This window comes from Polypterus senegalus, chromosome 10 (genome assembly GCF_016835505.1).
Source record: "Polypterus senegalus isolate Bchr_013 chromosome 10, ASM1683550v1, whole genome shotgun sequence".
Taxonomy (NCBI): Eukaryota; Metazoa; Chordata; class Cladistia; order Polypteriformes; family Polypteridae; genus Polypterus; species Polypterus senegalus.
Genome location: NC_053163.1, coordinates 165,624,604 through 165,648,458, shown reverse-complemented (window position 1 = coordinate 165,648,458; position 23,855 = coordinate 165,624,604). Strand labels below are relative to the sequence as shown.

Genomic DNA, 23,855 nt, shown 5'->3' with positions numbered 1-23,855 from the left:
AGCCAGCAGATGATCCAACCGCTCCTCCTTGCGTGCGTTCAGCCACCTTAAACCCCTGACTCCACAACGTAAGTTGCAGACACGCGAAGAGGCAAATGGACAGCTGCTGTACAGGCTTTGAAATGATCGAGCAGTGCGACAAGCAGAACAGGCAGCTCGCCAGCAGATGATCCGACCGCTTCTCCTTAGTGTGTGTTCAGCCCTCAACCACCCCTCTTCCTACATCCCCATCCTACATCCTACACAACGCGTGCGGCACAGACATGAAGTGGCACAAAGGACAGCGGCTGTACAGGCTTTAAAATGATCGAATGGGCAGCGCAACAGCAGCAGAAACACAGCAGATGATCCGACGGCATCTCCTTAGCATGCCTTCAGCCGCACCCCCTTCACAACGCAAGCAGCGTTATACATCCTGTAAGAAAGACATGTAACCACGCCGGGGAAATAAATGACAAGTATTGATTTTACAAAATGTTTTAAAGTAAAAGTGAAAATAATGCATATGTAACAATTCCCATGAAAATAACAATCTCTTTAAATAGTTTATCCAGTAAACCAAACCCAGGGGTGGGCAAGCAAAGCGAGTAGGGGGTGAAGCTCCCAAGTTTTCTTTAAAATAATTCCAATAGTGAATTCTACAAAGCAAACAACATATTCCAATAGAACATGTGTGGTTACTGTATTGTACTTCTATGATACAAACGAGAGAATCATTAGTGACAGGGTTATTGTCTCCTGGTAATGACTCAGTTTGAACTCAAAAGAATCAGGAGTGAAGTGACTGAGAATCATGAATCAGACAGGCGGCACATGTGCTTTTTTCTCTGTCACATCTCATTAAGCTCTTTGAGCTACATTGTTTGTATGAAAATATGCTACATAAATAAATGCTGTTGTTGTTTTAACACCTTCAAAATAAAAGATGTTGATCCCATCAGGTATGCGCTTCAGCACTGCTGCCCAGCTCCACTAAATTATCTTGGGAGTTATTGCAAATTGATTTGCAAGGCACACTAAGTGAGAGTTGTACAAAAACGAACAAATCATTCACAAATGGTCATCACCAACCAGTCCGTCACAGGTCCCATTCACACGCATAATGACCCTCAGTTTCTAGTCACTCACTATTCATATCTTTGTAGATGTGGAAAGAAACTCCACACAAACAAACAGAGAGAGGACATACAGACTCCATACTGACAATGACTGGGTATAAAATTCAAATCCTGGACCACAGCTCTAGCCACAGTGCCACCATGTCCTCCATCCCACATTTCAGACCCTTTTTACTTTACATCCTGAAGACACAACGGCCCAGATACACTCCATTTAATATAATTGCACAGCTGCACCCTATTAAGGACGGGGATGTTTAGTTTGACCAATTTAGCTTTCAGGATTAACCATCCTTGGCAACAAGACTGTTGAGACTGCATCTCATTTTTCTGTGGTCTTCCTCCAAGTATCAACAGATTAGGACTTTAAAATGTGGGTAAATGTAAAGCATTACATGTCGGAAGTAAAAAAATGTTAGATTTGAATACACAATGGGAGGTCTAAAAATAGAAACTACGCCTTATAAAAGGGATTTAGAAGTCACAGTGGACTCATCACTTTCAACTGCCAGACAGCATTCAGAAGCTATTAAGCAGGAATGTTAGGTTATGCAGCACAGTGACGTGTAAAGTACAAGTCCAAGGAGGTTCTGCTCAAGCTTTATAACACACCGGTGAGGCCTTATCTGGAGTACGGTTTACAGTTTTGGTCTCCAGGCTACAAAAACAAAAGACATAGCAGCACAAGAAAAAGTCCAGTGAAGAGCGACTAGGCAGATCCCCATTATAAAGAAAGATTAGAACAGAGGAGCCCATTCAGATTAAACACAAGAAGATTAAGAGGAGACAACAACAGCATAGGAAAGGGGCTATATAAGTAAAACATATTACTTTTATCATGATTGAAGTGTTTAAAATAATAGGAATTAGTCCAGTGGATCAAAACTAGGACTTTAAAATCAGTTCTTGTCGGAGCACAGTTGGAAACTTAAGGGTAAACTTTGCACAAACATTAGGAAGTTTTTCTTCATGCAGAAAACCACAAACACATGGGATAAGTGACCAAATAGTGCGGTAGACAGTAGGACTTTAGAGACCTTCAAAAGTTGACTTGATGCTATTTTGGAGGAATTAAATGGATAGGACTGGTGAGCTTTATTGGGCTGAATGACCTGTGGTGTACATTTCTCTAATGCTCCAATGTTACTAAAATGCTACTACTCAGGTTCTGACACAGAACACATCCAACAAGCATATAACCCATTGAACATGCTGAAACACAGTAGAAGGTCCATCGTAAATGCTTCGGACACCAATCTGCTCATTCTTAAGAAGCACTCGGTGAATATTCATCCAGCGCTGCGGCTCCAATCCTATGTCATTTACTAGGAGTGTTACTGAAGTTCCATTATTTCACATTCAAATTGTAAAATACTAATCTTTTCATCCTTGCATTTTCATCTGCATACTGACAGAATATTCCTTAATGTGACTGCAATGATCCTGATTCTACATTGTTAGCTCATATCATCAATTCTTGTACTGCCTGCTCACATATTTATTTACACAGGCTTTTCAAAGCTTGTAATTATATTTGCTTAAAAAACATTGAAGGACATTGTGTGGTCTCGAAAATCCAAAATCTGTACAAACAAATAAGAGTTGTATTAAGAATGTGTGTAAAAATATCTTCTGCACATTATTAAATAGGTTTAATCCTGTACATGAATCTTTCTATTCACAATAATTCAACACCACAGACAAGCTCTCTTCAAAATCTAACAGAAACAGGACTTAAATAAAGGAACGCTCAAAGTGCCTGCCTGCCTATTAACTGGCAGCAAATTTCCATACATGTGAACACTGCTAACTTTTCTGGTCGTTTCCAAGCTCATTTATTTTGTTAGTGTTAACATTTCTCCAAATACATGTTCTACTAGAAAAATACTAAACAGGAAGTTAATACCAAATTTAACCACATAGGCCAACTACTGACCCTGAGGCCTGTTTACAGGAAACAGGAAGTTACGAGATTTTACATTTCAGTCTGGTTGTTCAAATCAGCCCAAAATAAACTGAGGTCTTACAAAGACTTGATCTGGTGGACAAGTGCAAGGTACATGTTTACCTTTGCTGCGCTTGGGCAGGGCTGCCAGACCAGAAGTCTTTATTTTTAACAACAATGTGAAAGACACCAGCACCCATTGTGCATATTCGGCCAGCCCATCACAGGCAACACCCAGTCATTTGGGGAATTAAAAAATGCCAAACAGCTTATAAGAATGTGTTTGTTTCATGGCGTCTCCTCACACAGTTCATAGATTAGGTCAAACAGCTGTGAGGCAGGAACATTAGCAGCTTTAGACCACACCATGGATTTACTGTAGTGTACAATATTCTAAAAAAAAAAATCAATGGTACAGACAGTAAAACTATAGTGATGGAAACCTAATAAAGGAATAAATGCTCCAATTTTTTTTTTTTTAATATTAGGATATAGCGGGTTGGATGGATAGGTTACTTACTCCAAGTAGTTTGTAAGGATGCTGAGAACATTTTTTAAACTCATGTTTTTTTGTGTGTAGGAAGGATAAGGTTTCTGATAGAATGGGAGCCCAATGGTGACTACCAATGAACAGAAAGCAACTGGTAACAAAATTGCCCATAAGAAAAGAAAAACAAACAAACAGTCATATGCTTACAACAGTATTTTTTTGCTTAAAATACTGATAAAGAACTTCGACAAATGAATGTAGTGCACAAACAGGAAACCCCTTCAAACGCCCTAATGCAGCCTTTCTCAACCTTTACGTATTTGTGACCCGAGTTTTCATAACAGTTTTAATCGCGCCCCCCTACCGTTTTTTTGAAAGGAGCCCACGAAAACAAATTTGCTCTTTTTTAATTAATAATAGATCATAGATGCACATTATACCTATTTAACTTTTATCAACATTTATTTAACTCTATTTTCTAGTATCAGAATTTAGTTTAAGTTAATTTGTTTTGGTTTCAATGGATGTATTTTTAATATTTTTTTATTCTTGTTTTCTTTTTTTCACATCTTCACACCCCCCTCTGTTACTTCGTGCCCCCCTAGTGAGGCCCAACCCACAGTTTGAGAACCATTGCCCTAATTTGTGGTTGGAGAGAATGTGCGTGCGTGTGTGTTCTCCCCGTGATAGGACTGGCACTCTGCCCAGGGTTTGTTCCTGCCTTGCACCCTATGCTCACTGTGTTAGGCTCCAGTAGCCCACCTAGCCCCCTAAATCCAGTTCAGGAATAAACCGGTTCAAATACGAGCTACTGACTGATGGACTCACTTTTGACCAATGAAAGAACACTGACTGGTAGCAGAATCCCCCCCCCCGAAGGTGAGGTTTTCTTTGCCTTTACAAAGGAATCTCGTCTCACTGATATTTCCATTTTTGCCCAGGGTCTGTACAATTTCTTGCCATGAATGTGTGCACATCTGCCTCTCTCAGTGTGCCCTTAGTGTTCAAATGTATATGTACTGTACGTGTAGCAACAAAATCACTTCACGCAACTGTTCCTTGAATTAGCCCACATGTCCTTGTCTCAATCATGCACAGTCAACGAGTACAGGTACACACAGTACAGTGGAGTCACAAACTTCTGGAGACTCAGAGTAGCCAACACAAGAGTCCAGACGCCGATATTTAGGTCAGGCATACTGGAGCAGATGCACCAGTATAAAATGTGCCGTATGTCACTATCAGCTCCCTTTCGATCAGGAAATGTTATGTCTGTTCCCAATGAAAACATAGGATTAAAAATTTCTCAGCTATCATCACAAACCCCATCAGGTAAGTAACATATATTTAAAAAAAAAGAAAACTGGATGGAGTATTTTTTTTTTTTTCTTTTTAAATCACCCTGAAGCCAGTCCACAGGTTTTGGTAATGCAGACTTCTTCCAGTAAACATTCAGTCCAGAAACCAGAAATGCCATTTAAGGATATAATTTAATATTTACAAACTAATTTGCCAAGAAGGCACTAAAAATGAATGAAACCACATAACTTTCTTACTAAAATTCAAACAGCTGGGGTAGAAGTTCTCTTTTTTTGGTACTTGACAGATTACAGAGGACAAAATAATTCCATTTTTGAATAAAAAGGAACTATATATAAACTAGGGGATGAGCTCAATACACATTTGATAAAAATTGATTCTTTGATGGACTCCACACTCCACAAACTAACACAAGTAACAGGCCAGTGCGCTTAAAATGCACCATGGGTAAAGTAATGGAATTATTTGGAAAAAGATTGAGCAACAGAAGGCAAAAAGACAAATGTTAGTGTACAGCTAGCATGAGTTCAGATGAGAAAGGCTGTATTTTACTAACATGCTGGAATTCAATAAGGAAGCAACAAAAGATACAATCAAAATAGGTGCATATGATATTTATTTTGATTTTCAAAGATGTGAATATGATATTATTTATTCCGATTTTCAGAAGGCTTGTGATAAAGCCCAAATTGAGAAGCAAGCAATAAAAAGTGATAGTTCAGGGCATAGTGTGCCGATGAGTGCAAAACTGGCTAAAAACATAGGAAGCAAAAGGTTATGGTATGATGAACCCTGGAAGAATTATGTGATGTTAAAAGTGGTGTCCCCAGGGGTCAGTGCTAGGGCTACTCCTTTTTAATACTATATCATTTATGATGTGTATAGGAATAGAAGCAACAAAGATGGGGAAGTTTGCAAATACTACTACACTAGAGGGAAAGGCAGCTAATAAAGAATCAGTCAAATTATTACTGAGGGGCTTGGACAGCAAACTGACATGGGTAGATTTATGGCTGATGAACCTTAATGTATGTAAATGTAAGGCATTATACAGTATGGAGGAAGTAGAAATGTTAGATATGAAGACATAAATTTGAAAATACCTCTACGAGAAGGACTAGGGAGCTGCAGCACGATCAACATCCTGACAGCAGATGGAAGTCTAAGAGAAATGTTAGGCTATACAGGGCACTGATGTGTGGAGTACAAGTCAAAAAAGGTCATGCCTAAGATTTATAATGCACTGGTAAGGCCTCAGCTGGAGTACTGCGTGAAGATTTGGCTTCTGGGCTGCAAAAAAAAAAAAAAAAGGACATAGCAGTGCTAGAAAAAGTCCAGGGAGGAGCTGCTAGGCGGATTCCAGACGGCAGGGTGTGATTTATTAGATTAAGGAAGCAAAACCTTTTCAGTTTAAGCATCAGGGATTAAGAGGCTACATGACTGAAGTGTTTTAAAATTCTGAAAGTAATTAGTACAGAGGGCACAGTCTGTCACTTTAAAATGACCTTTGGAGGGACACAGCTGGAAACTTAAGTGGAAATTTGGCACAAAAAGTTTTTCTTCCCATAGAGAACCGTTGACAAGTTACCTTCAGGGTAGATTTAGTGACTTCACAACTTGATTTAATGTTATTTGGGGACGTTCGATTAAATCGGGTCACGGGGGTCTGCTGGAGCCAATCCCAGCCAACACAGGGCACAAGGCAGGAAAAAATCCCCAGGCAGGCGGGTTAGATAATGGATGGATGGATGGATGGATGAATCAGATTGGCAAGCTTTGTTGGTATGAAAAGTCTGTTCTCACCCAAATTTCTTCTAATGTGTCTAATGTGACCCTTAAGTATGGCCAGACAGGTTCCTTTAGTCAACATTTTGTGACACCACCATGCATGGCCAGTGGTGAATCCATAGCTAGCACCTTGGAAATATTTTATTAACCGTGTTTGAGAAGACAATAATTGATAGTCGCTCATCATTATTGGCATAAACTGGAGTACAGAATGCACAAAATCCCTTGCAAAGCACTGTGACTGCCTTCCTGTGACCAACATTTGTAACATTTCAAAAAAAAAAAAAAAAAACACTACATGTAGTGAATGTTCGATTTGTTTTTAGAAGTAAAACTGGATGACATTGTTCAATAATACAAATGCATTCCTAATAAACAAGCTCTGCAAAACTCTATTTCTTTGACATAATTTTTTGGATTATCATCATTCATTTAAAAGCTATGGCCTGAACTAAATGTTTCATTACATTTGAAGAAATCAAAAGTGTGTTTATGCAAGGTCACTTTTTTGCTCCATGTTACTTGTCCTCAGTTTCAACATTTTAAAAATGCTAGTGGATCAAATAGGGCAAAAAAAATCCACATTGGCATAACCAAATAATCAAACGCACTACAGCTTTTTCTTCTCATTTTCTACAATTTTGTGATATTTCAAGTATTTCTACTTAGTGACTTTCTTATTAGAAAGGCAAACAATGCAGTACATAAGCACAAAAGCTTCATTACATCACAACCAATGCGGCATTGCTTTGTGATCATTGAATTTAAATAGAGGAAGCACATAAAAATATGTCACGCGAAAGCAGATGGCCAGTAGGCGCTTGTTCAATGGAGAAAATTAAAAATCTCAGGTGAAATCAAAATCCAGATGCCGTTTATGCTTAAAGCTAGGAAAACAACTGAAATAATAAAAGCAGCTTAGGGTGAGAGAGGACTTGGTGTTGTGTGAAGTACTGGCAAGTGCGGACAGGCCTGCCAGCACAGCCATGGTACTCCCAGACTGCAGTAATGGAATTCAACGCCGTTAAAAGAGCAGAGAATGTCTTTTTTTTTTCCCCTTCTCTTAACACATACAAAATCCACGAGCGCTGGTCCCATTTTTAAAATTTTAAATCCTAATATTTAAACCTGAAAACATGGCACAACAAAGATCATCCTGCTTTCCAAAATGTTCCGATGCCCAGTTTAGAGAATCGTGCTCTGGAAGCCAGAGATTAGCATGGTCTAATCTGACATTTTTAAACAGAGTTTTCCTTTTTCAAAACTTCTTAGCAATTACTTTCAATCCTGGTGTTCACGAGATCTGAATTATGAGAAAGAGCCTAAACCCTCTCTCACACATCCAAATGGTCTACAGCTGGCACAAGAACATTCCAAAAATCTGGTGCCCCCCAGTTTTTAATTACTCATCAGTATGCCAGAGTACCACCCTGAAACAAAACTTATGGAGAAATGTCACAACAAAAGCAGCTACATTGTTTCTTCAAGGGTACGGGCACATTCATCTACTTCCTTTTAACAATTACACAATTGTTTTCAGGCCTGGTCAGATATGTTTTAGGAAGGGTCCGGCCAAGCCAGTGCTTTATTTCAGGCTATGGATTTTGGATTGATAACGTCCCATTCTGGCTGTGCAGCTATTCTGTTCACAACTAGGTACCATTAAAGTGGCATTTCATGCCATATAGTAAGCTGGGTATCTCAAATTGAAATTCTGGAAGAAAAATCAGCTAATGGCGTAACATGTTTATATAGACTGACACAGTGTGGGAGGAAGGCTCACAAGCAATTAACACTCATAACAGAGGAGCTACTGCACAAGTCATAAACACGGACCCCCAGCATTAGCCTGCTCCTAGAACCAAAGGAAATAATTATGCCAAACCGACCAAACGGTCAACACTTCCCATCTTGCAAACTTTTGTTTTTTTTAAACAACAAGCTTGCTGCCAGTCTAAAGTAATTCCTGTCCCATTCTAACCTCTGATGACATCCATCTCAAACAGGAAGGGAGGCGCAGAAAAGGCAGCACGCAATCCTCAGTTACTTCATTAACTTAAGAGGAGACCTTAAATTACAATCAGAATACATTGGCATCAGATGGACAGGTGGCTTAATTGCATACGTGACCCGACCCCAAACCGCTCAACTCAAGCAATGGAAAGTGCCAGACAGGAAGCAGTCAAGAGTACAGAGGAAGCAGGACATAAGCTGCTCTTTTACAGATGCTGCGGTTCTGTGCTTTTTGAGTTGGAAAGGCTGAACTACTCGCACGGACATGACCATCTTTTGTACACCATAAAGGGGCTTCATTTCCACCAAAGAGCTGCTGGCAGAGCATCGAGTCTTGATACATCTCTTTTGTAAGCACACTTGCAGGACACTTTTAGAACACAATCCCTGTAACTGTTTAAGGACTGGCACTTGGAGAGGCTGAAAGAGCAATCAGCCCAATCATTATTCACAGATTAACAATTCAAAAGGGTATCCTGCTCAAGAGCTTCAATCATTAACTTTAGTATTTCAAATCATAACCTTAAGGAAAGCAGGTGGATCAAACAAGGCTACCTGTGCAGTCTGAAAGGGATCTACACTCACTGGTCACTTTATTAGGTACACCTTGCTAGTACCCAGTTGGACCCCATCTTGCCTTAACTGCCATAATTGTTTGTGACATAGATTCAACAAGGTGCTGGAACTATTCCTCAGGGATGGATTTTGGTCCACATTGACATGATGGCATCGCACAGTTGCTGCACATGTTAAAAAAAAAGAAACCAGTTTGAGATGATCTGAGCTTTGTGACATGGAAAGCCATCAGAGGATGGGTACACTGCGATCATAAAGGGATGGACATGGCCATCGCCATCAACAATACTCATGTAGGCTGTGCGAGGCTCAATTGGTAATAAGGGGCCCAAAGTGGGCCAAGGAAATATCCCCCACCCCATTATACCACCAGCACCAGCCTGAACCGTTTATACAAGGCTGGATGGAGCCATGCTTTCGTGTTGTTGACATGAAATTCTGACTCTACAGAAATCGAGACTCATCAGCCCAGGCAACATTTTTCCAATCTTCTATTGGTCAATTTTGGTGACCCCATGCAAACTGCAGCCTCAATTCTTAGCCAACAGCAGTGGCACCCAGTTGTGGTCTCCTACTGCGGTAGCCCACCAGCTTTAAGGTTCGCCATGTTACAACTGAAGTATGCAGAAGAGCATCCCTGAACGCACAACGAGTGCTTAGTTGAGTTACAGTCTGGCCATTCTCCTCTGGTACCATTTTCACCCAGAGGACTGCCACTCAATGGACATTTTTTCAGACCATTCTCTGTAAACCCTCGAGATGGTTGTGTGTGAAAATCCCATTAGATCAGCAGTTTCTGAAGTACTCAGAGCAGCATGTCTGGTACCAACCACCATGCCACGTTCAAAGTCACTTATATTTCCTTGCTTCCCCATTATGATGCTCAGTTTGAACTTCAGCAGGCCGTCCTGACAAGGTCTACAGGCCTAATTGCATTTGAGATGCTGCCCTATGATTGGCATATTAGATATCTGCATTAACAAACAGTTGAACAGGTGTACCTAATAAAATGGCCAGTGAGAGGATGTGATGAATGTCACTATATATAAATCATGTTATTCTTGAAACCCTCTGCTTCAATCAACATTTGGAATGGGAGATGGGAAATACAACACAGGCAGGCTTATGACAACAGATGTGTTTTCTAAATAAACCGGTGGTGTGCTGGGGAGGCAGCATAAAGAAAAAGGACGCCTCATTCCTGGACAAACTGGTGAGGAAGGCAGGCTCTATTGTAGGCACGGAGCTGGACAGTTTGACATTCGAGGCAGAGCGACGGGTGCTGAGCAGACTCCTGTCAATCATGGAGAATCCACTGAACAGGATCATCTCAAGACAGAGGAGCAGCTTCAGCGACACTGACAGACTGAGGAGACCCCACACTATGCGACACTTCAATTCCACCCGGGGGGGTAAACATTAACATTATACAAAGTTTGTCTGTTATATCTGCATTTTTATCACTTTTTAATTTAACATTGTTTTTTTTTTTTTATCAGTATGCTGCTGCTGGAGTATATTAATCCCAAGGGGAAATTCACAAAGTATCCAAGTTCTCAAAAATATAACATGCACATTTATAAAGTTGTCAGGGATATAGCAGCATACATCATAAAAGGTACGATGCAAAACAAAATGCTGTCACAGGCAAGAAAATCTACACACAGTCACACACTATTATGCATTACACATTAATACAGGAAAGTGCTACATTTGTCACTTCTTTTTCAGTATCAGGGGTCTGCAAAGTCTTTCATGGAGCGCTGTACTTCTGTTGCAACCCAATCACGTAATTAGAAGTTAATCCTTGCCAATAACTTTTGGAAGCATGTTACGGTTACATTTTGCACAAACATTAGAAAATTTCTTCACACAAAGAGGCACATGGAATACATTAATTGTGTGGTTGATGGGAGGACTTTAGAGACGTTTAAAAAATTGACTTTAGGTGGATATAATTGGCAAACTTAGCTGGGCTGGATAGCCTGTTCTAGTGAAAAATATTCTAAAGTCCTAATAACAAATATTTAAATTTTACGGCTTGTCAGTGTTTTCAATCTGCTATGGCAGGCCATTCTTGTATTTTTTTTCCTTTCCAGGGATATCATCCAAATGATTTGTAGCCTGAAGCGAATGAGTAATTCTCCAGTCCTGGAGGACAGCCATGATGGATGCCATGGGTGCCGCCTGGAGGTGCAGCAGGGGATTACAATCCTGGCTTTAAAAAGGATTCCACCTGACCTGGAACTGCTTCCAATGGACCATGTCATAGCACCAGAAGTACTCCTGGTCTGAAATAAAAGGAGCCATGCCATGCCACCTTACCTCGAAGAGTCAGAGTCGGGAGGCAGCAGGACAGCGAGACAGTTTATAAAAGGTGCGCTTTTAGCAGTGTTCACTTAAAATTGTTGGTGTGGAATAACATTTTTATTTTGAACCCAGAATTGTGTTGGGTGATATTGTTTCTGGGGTTTGGAGCTCAGTGGTGCCCCCTTGTGGTTACACTAGATAGAGCACAATGAATGCACACATATGAGTGGAAATAAGTTTCATTGAGAATTGCTATTCACATCCTATTGCTAATAAGGAGAAGTTAAACTGCCAGTGTTCAGAAGCCATTAATGAGCGCTCTGATGTGCAAGGAGGTTCTGCTCAAGCTTTATAAAGTACTGGTGAGGCATCATCTGGGAGTTGTGTGCAATTTTGGCCTCCAGTCTACAAAAGGACACAGCAGTTCCAGCAAAAGTCCAGAGAAGTGCAACTAGACTGATTCCAGGGCTACAGGGGATAAATTATGATGCAAGATTAAAAGAGCTGAGCCTTTTCAATTAACACACAAGGAGATTAAGAGGAGACATGATTGAAGTATTTAAAATTATGAAGGGAATTAGTCCAGTTGACCGAGACTGTTATTTAAAATGTAAAAACACATAGAAACAGTTGGGAGACTTAAGGGTACTTTTCACACCAGCATTAGCTTTCCTCCACACAGAGGACCACAGGCACATGGAATACGTAACCAAGCAGTTTGGTAGACGGAAGGACTTTAGGGACCTTCAAAACTCTACTTGAAAGAATTAAGTGCATAGGACTGGTGAGCTTTGTTGGGCTGAATGGACTGTTCTCATCTAGATTGTACTAATGTTTAAAAAAGTGAAAGCAGCTGTTTAAGACTAAAATACACAATTAAAGGTGGCAGACAAATGAAGCACAAAAATATTACTTGAGGAATAGGAGCTTCAGCAACATTAATTGATTTCTCATTAAGAAATGGGGTTGGAACAAAAACCTGCAACCACTATGGTCCTCTGGGACCAACTTTGCCAATTCCTGCTTTATAATACAACAACAAGGAGAGTGCAATAATCTTCAACAGCACATAAGCAGATAAAATGTGCCGAGAGTTGACAAAGCAATTTGGGACACATCACTAGTAGATGAGTCCACAGTCACAATTTAAAGTAGTCAATTCAGCCACCAAAAATATTTTTGTGATATGTTAGGGAACTCAAGTACACAAAGAAAGCAGGCATGCACATTTAGGGGGGTGCAAACTTAGACAGTGGCCAAGCACAGAATATAAAAAATGCCACTTCCTGGACATCTAAGAACTGTACCAATGTGCCACGCAAGTAATTCATGCATTTGCTGATCTACTCATTTCGGTCAGCGATGCACTAAGACACAAAATGTATTTTTGACCAAACACAACATGGGAAGAACATGCAAACTCCACGGAGAGAGAGAACCCAGGACACAAACCCCAGTCTCCTTGTTTGAAAGGCAGCCCTACTTGTGCTCCACCGTGCTGCCCTGCTTGACATATTTCCTGCCATAAACTTTAGATCTTCGATTGATTCACCTTTATTGAAGTGTAAACATGGGAGGGATGCTAGCCATACTCTGCAGATGGCCACTCAAACCTCCACACCTTCTCTCTCTAGCATGCATTTATTAAAGAGAAAAATGTATGAGGCTATAAGCCTTAATAATCCAGTCAGGCGCAGAAAGACTGTCCAGTGTACGATTTCAGTGAAAACTGGTCAGATGGAGATACACCAGAGTGTAACTGTGTGCCATCAGGTTTTTCTGTTTTTGAAAGACAGAGTGTCATTTTGGAGATTTGTTTAAGCACTTTCAACTTTGTCTCTAGGTTCTTATGTTTAGTTCGTTGTGCTGTGAATTACTTATTTATTCTTATTTTGCAAGTCGCAAAAATCTGAAGGTTCAAGCAAATTATAAAAAAAAAAAAAAAAACCACTCGATCTAAACCCATTAAGTAGTTCTCTAATGAAAATCAGACAGACATACATACTCGAATCGAACAGAGGCTGGTGCGTAAGTGACGACGGCCTGGCCCAGCTCCCTACTCCTGAGGTAACGCAGCCTCCCGCTTCGATTTGCGCTTATTAAAATTGCTGCCGTAAGTGAACTATAATACTCTCAGCACGATGACAGAAGTCTCAGAACCAGCCAGAATGTTCAAGCAAATTATGATGGATGGACAGACACATGAAAGGTACTACATTATAGATAAATGGACAATTATCTAAGTGTTATACAATATGAGAGAGAGAGAGAGATTTCAAGTTACTATGAATTGAAAGGTAAATAGTAAAAGCAAATCAATGACATTCATTTAAAAATGAATGTATTATCAGATCGCATGTAGTTAATAAAAAAAAACAAATGATTAGAAAGCACTTAGATAATTATCTAATATTTTACATAAATAGATTTCAATCTACTATGAAATGAAAGGCAAATAAAAAGGAAAGTAATGATACTGACGATATAGAGAAACAAATATCAACACAATGCAAAATTTTCCTTTACTCAATTTTTTTTTTTTTTAAAGAGGCGCCAAGTTTTCATCTTTGTTTTTTTCTTAATTTTCAAAATAATTTACTTTTGAGCTTTGTCAAGCTATATCAACCACTTTGTAAAGAAAGCTTAGAAAATCCTAGTCCTGTACAGTATAAATATTTTCCTTGCATATTTTCTGATGTAGATTATATTTTATAATTAGTCTATTCAATAGATGTACTTTCTTTTAATGTTTAAATTTTTAAACCACATTGGCAGCTTCCCAAGAGAGCCTCATTTAAGGGCCAACCCAAAAAGGTCTAATTCAGGGTATAGAACGGCTGTTACCTGAATGGTAAATATGATGCATTGGATCCTGAAATGAGGGCTCTGTAAGCTTCTTCTGGGGTCTTTTTTAAGTAAATCACCTAAAATTGAGAAGGAAAGTTGAGATTAGTCAAAGTGTATATAATGTATACCTGTACCAGTATTTTTTTTTAATCTTATTTTAGAAGATTGAGCTGGAACATACTGCAAACATCCTTACTTCATCTTAGAAGGCAACGAGCGCCTAGCATCTGCTCATTTACTTGAAATACCGAATTGAATTCTGATTTCAAAAGGTCACTTTATGAATAATCAGCCAGAAGATCAAGATCGAGAAGCAGAGCTCCCAGAAGGCATCACACAATGCTGCATTTGGAGTAAATAACTTCAAGCTCTTGGGATCACAGACTTTACAGCACAGCCGAGAATCCCGTGTGCAGTCTAATCCTGCACCTAATGTGTGCAGAGGTGACGGACTGGAACTCCAAAATGCACCAAGTCACACAGATCCCAGCCAAGACTACACCAAATGGCATTTGTGTACAGAGACCTAGGAGTTTGTGAAACAGAAAAATTTTCCATATTCCAATGGGAAAACAATCAGTCTATTATGCATTTCTAAATCCTGTTTAATATATCCAAACTGCGGCTTCCACCGCATTAAAGAGAATGCTCTAGAAAGCACAGCATTTGGCAATTCTAAACAATACCAGTTTCCTGCAATGTTATTAGCTGGACTTAAACAATTATGAGGACAGAAACGAAGCACATCTACTTAATAAAAATTAAATGCATACCCCAGGGTGTCCTCTACACACAAACCTCACATAATGGACAACACTCTTGACCTACATTTTACAAACAACTCGGCTGGAAAGCCCACTTCAATATGTGAGCATTCCAAAGCCAAGTCAATGTCACAGTTTTTCACGGCCATTTTTACAATCTTTTCACAAAGAAGAGATTTGCCTTTAAGGCAACACAAAATGCAGGAAGCAGCACATCAAAGAATGGGGCCTGCCATTGCTGGGCTCAGATCATCAAATATTTACAGCAGCAATACTGGAAGCCTTTGCACAGGATTGTATTAAATTCTGCATGAATGAAAAAAGACAAAACCCAGATCTCACTGTACAGAATAAAATTTTTTTTTTTTTTTAAATCACCGCCCCCTCAATTCCTCCTCACTTTCGTTTAGCTGGCCATCTGCCCCCCTTCCTTCTGGAAAGCCAGTGGTCTCAGTAAACATAAAAGCCAAAGATCATTTGTTTGCCAGTTTATCAACCTTAAGGACGCACTTGAGACAGAAAGACAGGATGGAGTTTATAAAGGAGACCTGAAGGAGTAACTGCAGAACTGCATCAGCATAGATTTGGGTTTATACAAAAAGGTAAATTCAACTATAATACAAACAGACAATTAAAACAGGCCCTGATAAATCTCGACAACTGAAATGTCATATCTAACCAAAAAAAAGCTTAGAAATGCAGTGTTGTAGCTACTGAGCCCTCACTACGACACAGATTAGTTTCCCTTGGGTGGAAGATACATTGATTTGGATTCTTTTTGGCCCTGCTGTCACAGATGCCGAACCCTACTGTACGTTCAGTTCTGCTCACGATCTCTTTCTGCAGGAGACTTGCACATCCTCTGTTTCTGCAGACTCTTCCCCAGGTACCCCAATTTCCCTTCTACTAACCAAAGATATGCCAGTAGCTGGCAGTTCTGAACTGGCACCACAATCATTTGAATTTGATTCTTTACATGAACAGTTTAAGTGATGTGCAGAGTTAATCACTGCCTTTGGCCCTCCACATTGCATTAAGTGGACCCAAGAATGTTCTGCTAAATTTACCATAAATCCAAATATTGAACATGAGGGTTGCATCGGAAATTCTTCATATCACTTTGTAGCAGTGCAACATAAAGAGAATAAACATTTATGTTCAGTGTATAAATGTTTGTAGCTGCCCTTTTGCAAGTATATGAATGTAAAGGCAGAAGATGAAATGGGTTGGCAGCATTTTCCCACTTTAGTGGCAAAACTTCAGGCTTGCCACAAACATCTGTTATGGTCGTTTGGATTTAAAAATGCCATCCAATAAAGAATGGTTTCCATTCAACAGTTTGAGCCAGTTGCCAACCCTGAAAGCATTTAGACATCGGGAATTTACCTTTGTTCATCTCAAGCAGTCGGTGAGGTGGCCACCTGAACGCATATCTTGGACAAGGCTCCCTCAGCTTGCTGCAACTTCACGACACACATGGCGAGATCATTCTGGTTGGTCTTCTTGGGGATTGTGCGGTCTGCCTTTTATTTTCCAGACAGTTACAACCGCTTCAGTTAAAGACAGGTTAACGCAGGCTTTACAATCAAAGCCACATTGCTTCTTTCAATCTTTTAAAAAGAGAACCGTCTCTTGTGCATCAGCTGTGCACTTGGTCTTTGCAATTTATTCATTTTGGAACACAGTCTGTTCTGTGTATTGCTTATCATCTCTTATGGTCTGTTAATTTCAAAGCTCCTTTTTAAAATGTATATAAAGGTGACCAATATAGGGGTACCACCAAGCCCTAAATTACACACACACACAATGTGCAGACAGTCACAGGTTCAAATGGAGGTTCTTTTACTTTTGACAATACCTTGCCTGGAGGAAAACCATCTACTACAGTATAACAATTCCTCTATCATCCTCTCCTTCCACACCTCCCGACTGTGACCCTCCAGATGCAGGAGACATGCCTTCTTTTATGCCCAGAACTGGGAGCACTCCCAGTACCACTGCACAACACAATGGAAGCCCTTCCAGACATCAGCCATGTAAGCAAACTGGGGCCGTCTATCAGGACTACATCTTCCAATAGGCCCTTGCAGGTGTACCAATGAGAGTTCCACCAGAAGGATTCTGTCATCCTGTTTAAAAGCAAATTACGCGACCTGGGAAGCAGTCTTCCTTTGACCTTTCATTATCATGGCCTCTCAGCCGGAAAGGGTACAAACACCCGTCCTTCCATAATAACTTCCCAGCTGGGAAGTCAGCCAACCTGTGTTGTCTGTGACACTACAAATACATCTGTGTGTTGTTTGGTATCCTTTAGTTCATTTAATATATTCACATGCTTTCTAATTTAATTGTGTTAATAGTTGTTTTTCGTTTGGCAGGGATGGAGTGGGCTGCATAAGGTACAATACTGGCTAAGCCAATAACATACAATGCATAAGCTTCCAACTGAGACTGGGCAGAACAGGGACTCATTTACAATGTATGGACAGATTACACACAACACGGACAGTAGAAAATAAATTTAAATCAGCACAAAGCAATGTATAAATTGCCAAATTTAAACAAAAAAAAAAAATATAGGCCCAGATCACCAATCTAAATTAAATGGTTAAGAAAAAGAAATCTGCAGTGTAAAAGCAAAAAAACTGCAATACAGAGACAAAAGAAGAAAAAAAACACAAATAAAAAAACACCACGTATCACATGCCCTAGAACAGTGTTTCTCAAACTCGGTCCTGGTGGCTCACTGTGGCTGCAGGTTTTTGTTCCAACCAGATTCCTAATCAGTGACAACACCTGATAACACTGAGCTCATTCAATTAGCTGTTTTTTTTTTTTCTTTTATTCTACATTCAGAAAAGCACAGTAGTACGATTTTTATATTTATAAGACATTTGGAAAGATTTCTGCTTTTGCTAAAGAGTTAAATGCTTGACTCTCTTTTGTGGATTTCATTATACTTTGCCCTTTCTCTGTGCAGTTTTTCCCCTTCGTCGTATCGTATTAAATGACAATTAAAAACGAGCAGAGCAAAATAATAATAAAAAAAAAAAACACCATTGAAAATCAAAGGCTGCAACTACTTTAGAGTCAGACCCACTTATTAGTAAATAATGGATTAAACAATTACAACACCTGGAAAAGTAGGATGAAAATAGGTTAAAAAGAAAAAAAAATACATTATTCCTATATAACTACTTGGGGCATTTTAATATTTTTTTTTTTTAGTAAACAGTGTTGTGATGTGAGATTTTACATTTTACTTGATAAATATTTTGTATGTTTTTATTTGTAATTTATGTAAAGCAATGTAATTTAATTTAATGTTACTTTAGTGAGAAGCATTCAGGTTTAACCCCCCAGCTCCCTCGTTAATACTGGGTTTCTTTGAATTTTACAACAGAGATTGGGGTGTGCCTTAAACCAGTTTGGTGAGTATTTCCCTGCTAAAGTCTTTGAACCCCGACAAGGAAGCCAGGTTACCTTAACATATGGTCTGGGGTGGCTTTGGCAGATGTTAAGATGTTCTATTCCCCCATTGGTCTGAGGTTTGGCTGTTTGGAATTGTCTTGCCTCAGAGGCCTTTAAGTACCATGATGTCCTATTGGCTCTAGGGGTTGGACAGAGTGTCTATAAATCTGCTTGCTCAACCACATTCTCTCTCTAACATCTGAAAGAAGCATCTCTTACTAATCTCTGATGACGGAGAATCTTACTGATCTGATGAAGACCACCATCACACCATGAACTGAGAGGACAACACAATGGAGAGCTGAGCACAAATGATGCCTTAACTTGAGCCAATATTCAAATGTACTTTGTATATTATTTATGAATATTATCAATACATTATTTTATGTGTAACTTAACTTCTGCTTGCCTTTGTACTACATCTAATTGCCTGAGGTTATAGATATAGAACGGAAGGTGGGGATAAGTTATATACAATAATACCTTATAAACCGTGGTAAATCTGTGGGATTAGGCATTCTGACAGAGGCTAAATCTTAATAATACAAAGGGGAAAGTAGAGCAATATTACTCTACCAAGATAAAACACTTAGTTTTCTAATTTCTATATTGTTCCCTAAACACATAACTTGGGAAATATCAGTTCACTTAATTAGCCCAGGAGTTCAATTAAAAACTGAAGCTGGTTGGAACAAAACCCTGCAGCCACAGGAGTTCCCCAGGACCGAGTTTGGGAAACACTGCCCTAGAAGAACCTGCTACCGCTTTGATTTCAGCCGTGTTGGCAGGCAAGCCTTGTATGTGCTGCAGCTGCTGTGACAGGCTCTGCAGGAGGTGACAATGCCTGCATCAATTTACTCAACCACCTTCACTTTCCTGGCCAGATCTACATGGACGTTTGTGCGATTGTCCATTAATGACACTTGCTGGGCTATTTATTTCCTCAACAGGTCAGCTTATTTGACTGTACCTTTCCATTAAGTCTTGTAAAAATGCTTCAATTAAAGTATTATGGAGTCATTTCAAGTTTCGGGCAGAAGATAAAGACAAAAAAAACACACCACAGAACAGAAATTATATATTTTCAGGTAGCTTCAAAAGAGAAGAATGATGTACTACAAGTACATAAGACATTCACAAACAACGGTGGCATCATGGTGTTACTGCTGCAGATTTGATGCTGTCCTATTAGATGCCGTTGGAATGAATGGTCAATCTAAACAGCCAATGGAGAATGTGAATGAAGCAGCAAGAGTATAAAAGACACAAAGTGTCCCGTGGGACTGGCTTATACATCCTTGCTAGGGTCCATTTCTACATGGCCCATCTGACCTGAGGGATGAATGGTACTAGAAGGTGGGGGTTTAGACGGATCAAACAGAGGATGTGTGCTCTCGCCAACATTAAGGTTAATCTTTGCAAAGTGACCACAGCTTTTAAATTATCCTAACAAGATCTGGCTAGCTAGCAGATTTTTTTTTTTTACTGCCGTCTATGATAATAGACATAACTGCTGTATAATTTGTATAATATGTCACTGAAGGTAGATGCCAATCTTGTGGTCAAATCTGCCAATACAATTGGGTCATAACTTACTGCATAAACTTTTACATTTTCCTTATTCATTCCATTAACTTTTTGGAATTGCTTAAGATAAACTATGAGTATATGAAAGATGGATTTTCAATTTAAGAACTGGGGTCATGTCAAAATTCTAACTTCTAGTTATCACAATTGACGCCCTGTTAAGAATTAACTGTATAGTATTAAATGAACTGCTTAACATGAAATATAAAAAAAAGAGTTTCAACGCAATAACATAAAAGACTGCCTACATTTTAAAGCGTTATTTTATGGGCTAGATTCAAGTGTATTTTGAATGCTTATACTTGCTATGCTGCACAGTCCCCATCACCCATAAAGTTTTAACTACATTCCATATGGGTTTCATAAGAGTTGTTAAAATTGTCTTACTATTCAGAGTTAATGTAATTAAAATACTTTTAGTTTTTTCTCAACTTTGTGCATTTAACACTCAACTACTGTTTTATATTACAAAATTAGATGATACAACTTAAAGTATCAGTTTAAATGATGAATACAACTGGGATGTAGAAGAATATGAATGAGAAAAAAAAACTGTAGCAAGCAACATCTCCATCCATCCATCCATTTCCTATCCCACTTATCCAGTGCAGGGTCGAGGGCACTTGCAACCTTTCCCAGCAATCACTGGATATCAGACTGGAACACCACCTGGACTGGGCACCATTCCATCACAAGGTGAAGACGCAGCCCACCCATCTATTTTATGCCACTTACCCTGGTGCAGGTCGCCAGGCAGTAGCCTAGACAATGATGCCCAGACATCCCTTTTCCTGACCAGCTCCACTGGGGCAAAACTGAGGCGCTCTCAGGTAAGCCGCCAAATATAACAACATCTCCAGCATGTCCTGGGCCTAACCAAAGCTCGCCTCCCGGTTGGACATCCCTGAAACAAGAAGGGACCAAGAATGCATCCTAATCAGATGCCCAAAGCACCTTTCAATGTGGAGGACCAATGGCTCTACTTTGAATTCCTCACCCTATTCCCCAAGGCTGAGTGCAGACACCTTGCAAAGGAAATACATTTCTGCCACTTGTATCCACCATCGAGTTCTTTTTAGTCACTACCCAAAATTTGTGACTATAGATGAGGGTAGGAACCCTTTATAATTGCAAAATATACATGAGTGTTGACCTCATACTGCAGTAATTACTATTGTCCAACATTTTTTTCTCACTCATGTTAACCACTTCTGGCAATAACCAAGTCTGCCACGTAATTGTGGAGCTAAAAAAACGAAGCTTGGTAATCTAAAATGTAGAAGTAATATTTATTCCTCTTACGGCAGACAAGGACATTCTTCTAATCCTCCTCAGAGAAGAGGTTTAAAGCACGGAAGGCCTGTCCCTCTTATGAAACCGGTTACCCAATGCACTTCCTTCAACGTTGATGCAATCACCACTGCATGAACGTTCCAGCCTGAAGATTTGATGGCTAAGCCTCTTACCTGTTATTAAACACTCCTCTAAAACTCCTGAAGGACAGGTGAAAAGAGCTACATGCATCTGTGCAGCCAGTGTGATGCAGAATTACAGACTCAAGAACAGATTGGGCTTAAATACTTGAGCATCACAGTGGTTTCAGGTTCTTCACAAATATGTAGTTGGTGGCTTGAGGCAAAAAGGCAGAAATACAATATAGAACTTATGGTATTTTCTTCATTCCCACAAATCTCTCTCTACACTGGTATTTTTTTTTCCCTGCCCTGTACCAATTGCTTGCTGGGGTAGGCTCCAGTTTCTGTGTTACCAACCTCTGGAAAAGCAGGTTTAGAAAATGGATGGATGACTAAAACCTAACACACATTTCACACTGACAAAATTAACATTTTTGAGTGTATTACTCTCTATGCTGCCCCTTAAATGCACTCAACACCTCTACTAGCTACATAACTTAATCCTTAACCTGTGCAAAGGCTCAGGTCAAGGAAAAATTTAGCAGATCACTGAATTTGTACCTGAAGCAACAAAGTTTACAAAGGCACCACACCTTTCAGACAATCCAGTGAGCTATAACCTGCAGCTTTCAACACTCCCAAATCACTGCCGGTACTCTCTCTGCCATAAATGCAAACCCTCATCAAGAACGACAAATGATCAGAGAGAGAGACCTTATTAATCCACCCATTATCCAACCCGCTATATCCTAACTACAGGGTCAAGGGGGTCTGCTGGAGCCAATCCCAGCCAACACAGAGCACAAAGCAGGAAACCAACCCTGGGCAGGGCGCCAACCCACCGCAGGGCGCACACACACACACACACACACACACATACCAAGCACACACTAGGGACAATTTAGAATCGCCAATCCACCTGACCTGCATGTATTCGGACTGTAATCCCAAGAGGAACTTCACAACAAAGTTATTTATAACAAAGTACAACTGTACCCTTGCTTTTTAAGCTCGCTCCTCTGATTTCATCTGCATTTATGTATTTGAGTACAACTGTGTCATGTGTTTAAATATTATTTTCCAAATGCGATTGCCAATAGTTTCACATTCCACACATACTAAGGATGGGTGGGGACCCATGCCAGGTAGTGTTAAACCTCTGACTTTCAAGGCAACACCTTTATTTTCCTTATATTCAGTTGGAACTGCAGTTGCCCACCACAATCCTGTGCCACTGTGTTGTAGCTCCAGATGTTTAGCCAAACTTCTTATTCTTTACTATGCCCTGGACAATTCTGGAACATTGTGTTTTTCTCAAGAACACCGAATTACACTCGCACATGTAGTTTCTAGTCTCGTTAGCGTCTGACTTGAGGGCTAACTGTTGAAGAATATGCCCAGTAAGAGATTTCTACTCTTTTTTTTTTTTAAAAAAAAAAAAAAAGTAAAACTCTGAATTAGTAACAATGTGTAAAATTCCACCACAACTCCACCCACAATAGTCCAGACAAGGCTGGTCTTCCATATTGTCAACTGGATTCTTTAAAGGGAACATTTAAATAAATTCTCCTTTACTCATTAAATTTTCCTCTTATTAATTTACAAAACTTCTGCACAATAAAACATCTGGCTCTTTGACAAACAAGGACTTTGGCAGAGATATATAGCATAAATGAAGAAATTGTAGTGACAGCCTGGTGACTTGGTATAGTGATATGCTGATCTAGTGTACGAGTGAGGAAAAAGGTGACTTAACACTGGAGATGAGAGCCAAGCAACGTAACTCAAGGGCTGAGCTTATAAACAGGTGACTGCAGAGACCCAGGCGGTCAACATCTGAAGCTGGGGGACATTTTTTTTTTTTTTTAAGCAGTTTTCTTTTGACCTTCCAAAAAAAAAGTAGAACAGATCCATAAGTAAACTACTTTTTTCCAGATAACAGCTTGGTCTAAAACTCGGTATGTCCACTGGAGAGCATCACCTTGATTACCATATTTTAAGTTTAATAGCTGTGCTTCCAGTCTGAGATGGGCTGAAAGCTAAGTGATCGACATAGACCTTGGCATATTCAGAGTAAACATTTGCAGTGCACCATTTAATAGGAATGTATTTGGCAATGTATGCAGTAATAACATGTATTTGTCATTCCAACAGATGGCGTGTCACAAATAGCAGCACTGCTTTTACAAATCCCATACCAAAAAGGTATAA

At 39.6% G+C, this 23,855-nt stretch overlaps 1 protein-coding gene across 6 annotated transcripts in view; it reads right to left on the bottom strand.

Annotated features, from left to right (window-relative positions):
- Nucleotides 1-23,855, bottom strand: part of cdc14ab (cell division cycle 14Ab) — an 87,277-nt gene that overhangs the window by 42,953 nt on the left and 20,469 nt on the right. For all 6 annotated transcript variants that reach the window (XM_039767300.1, XM_039767296.1, XM_039767298.1 and 3 more), the window contains one exon: nt 14,405-14,484. In XM_039767300.1, the coding sequence (XP_039623234.1) occupies nt 14,405-14,484 (80 nt within the window). The remainder of the gene's footprint in view (nt 1-14,404; nt 14,485-23,855) is intronic.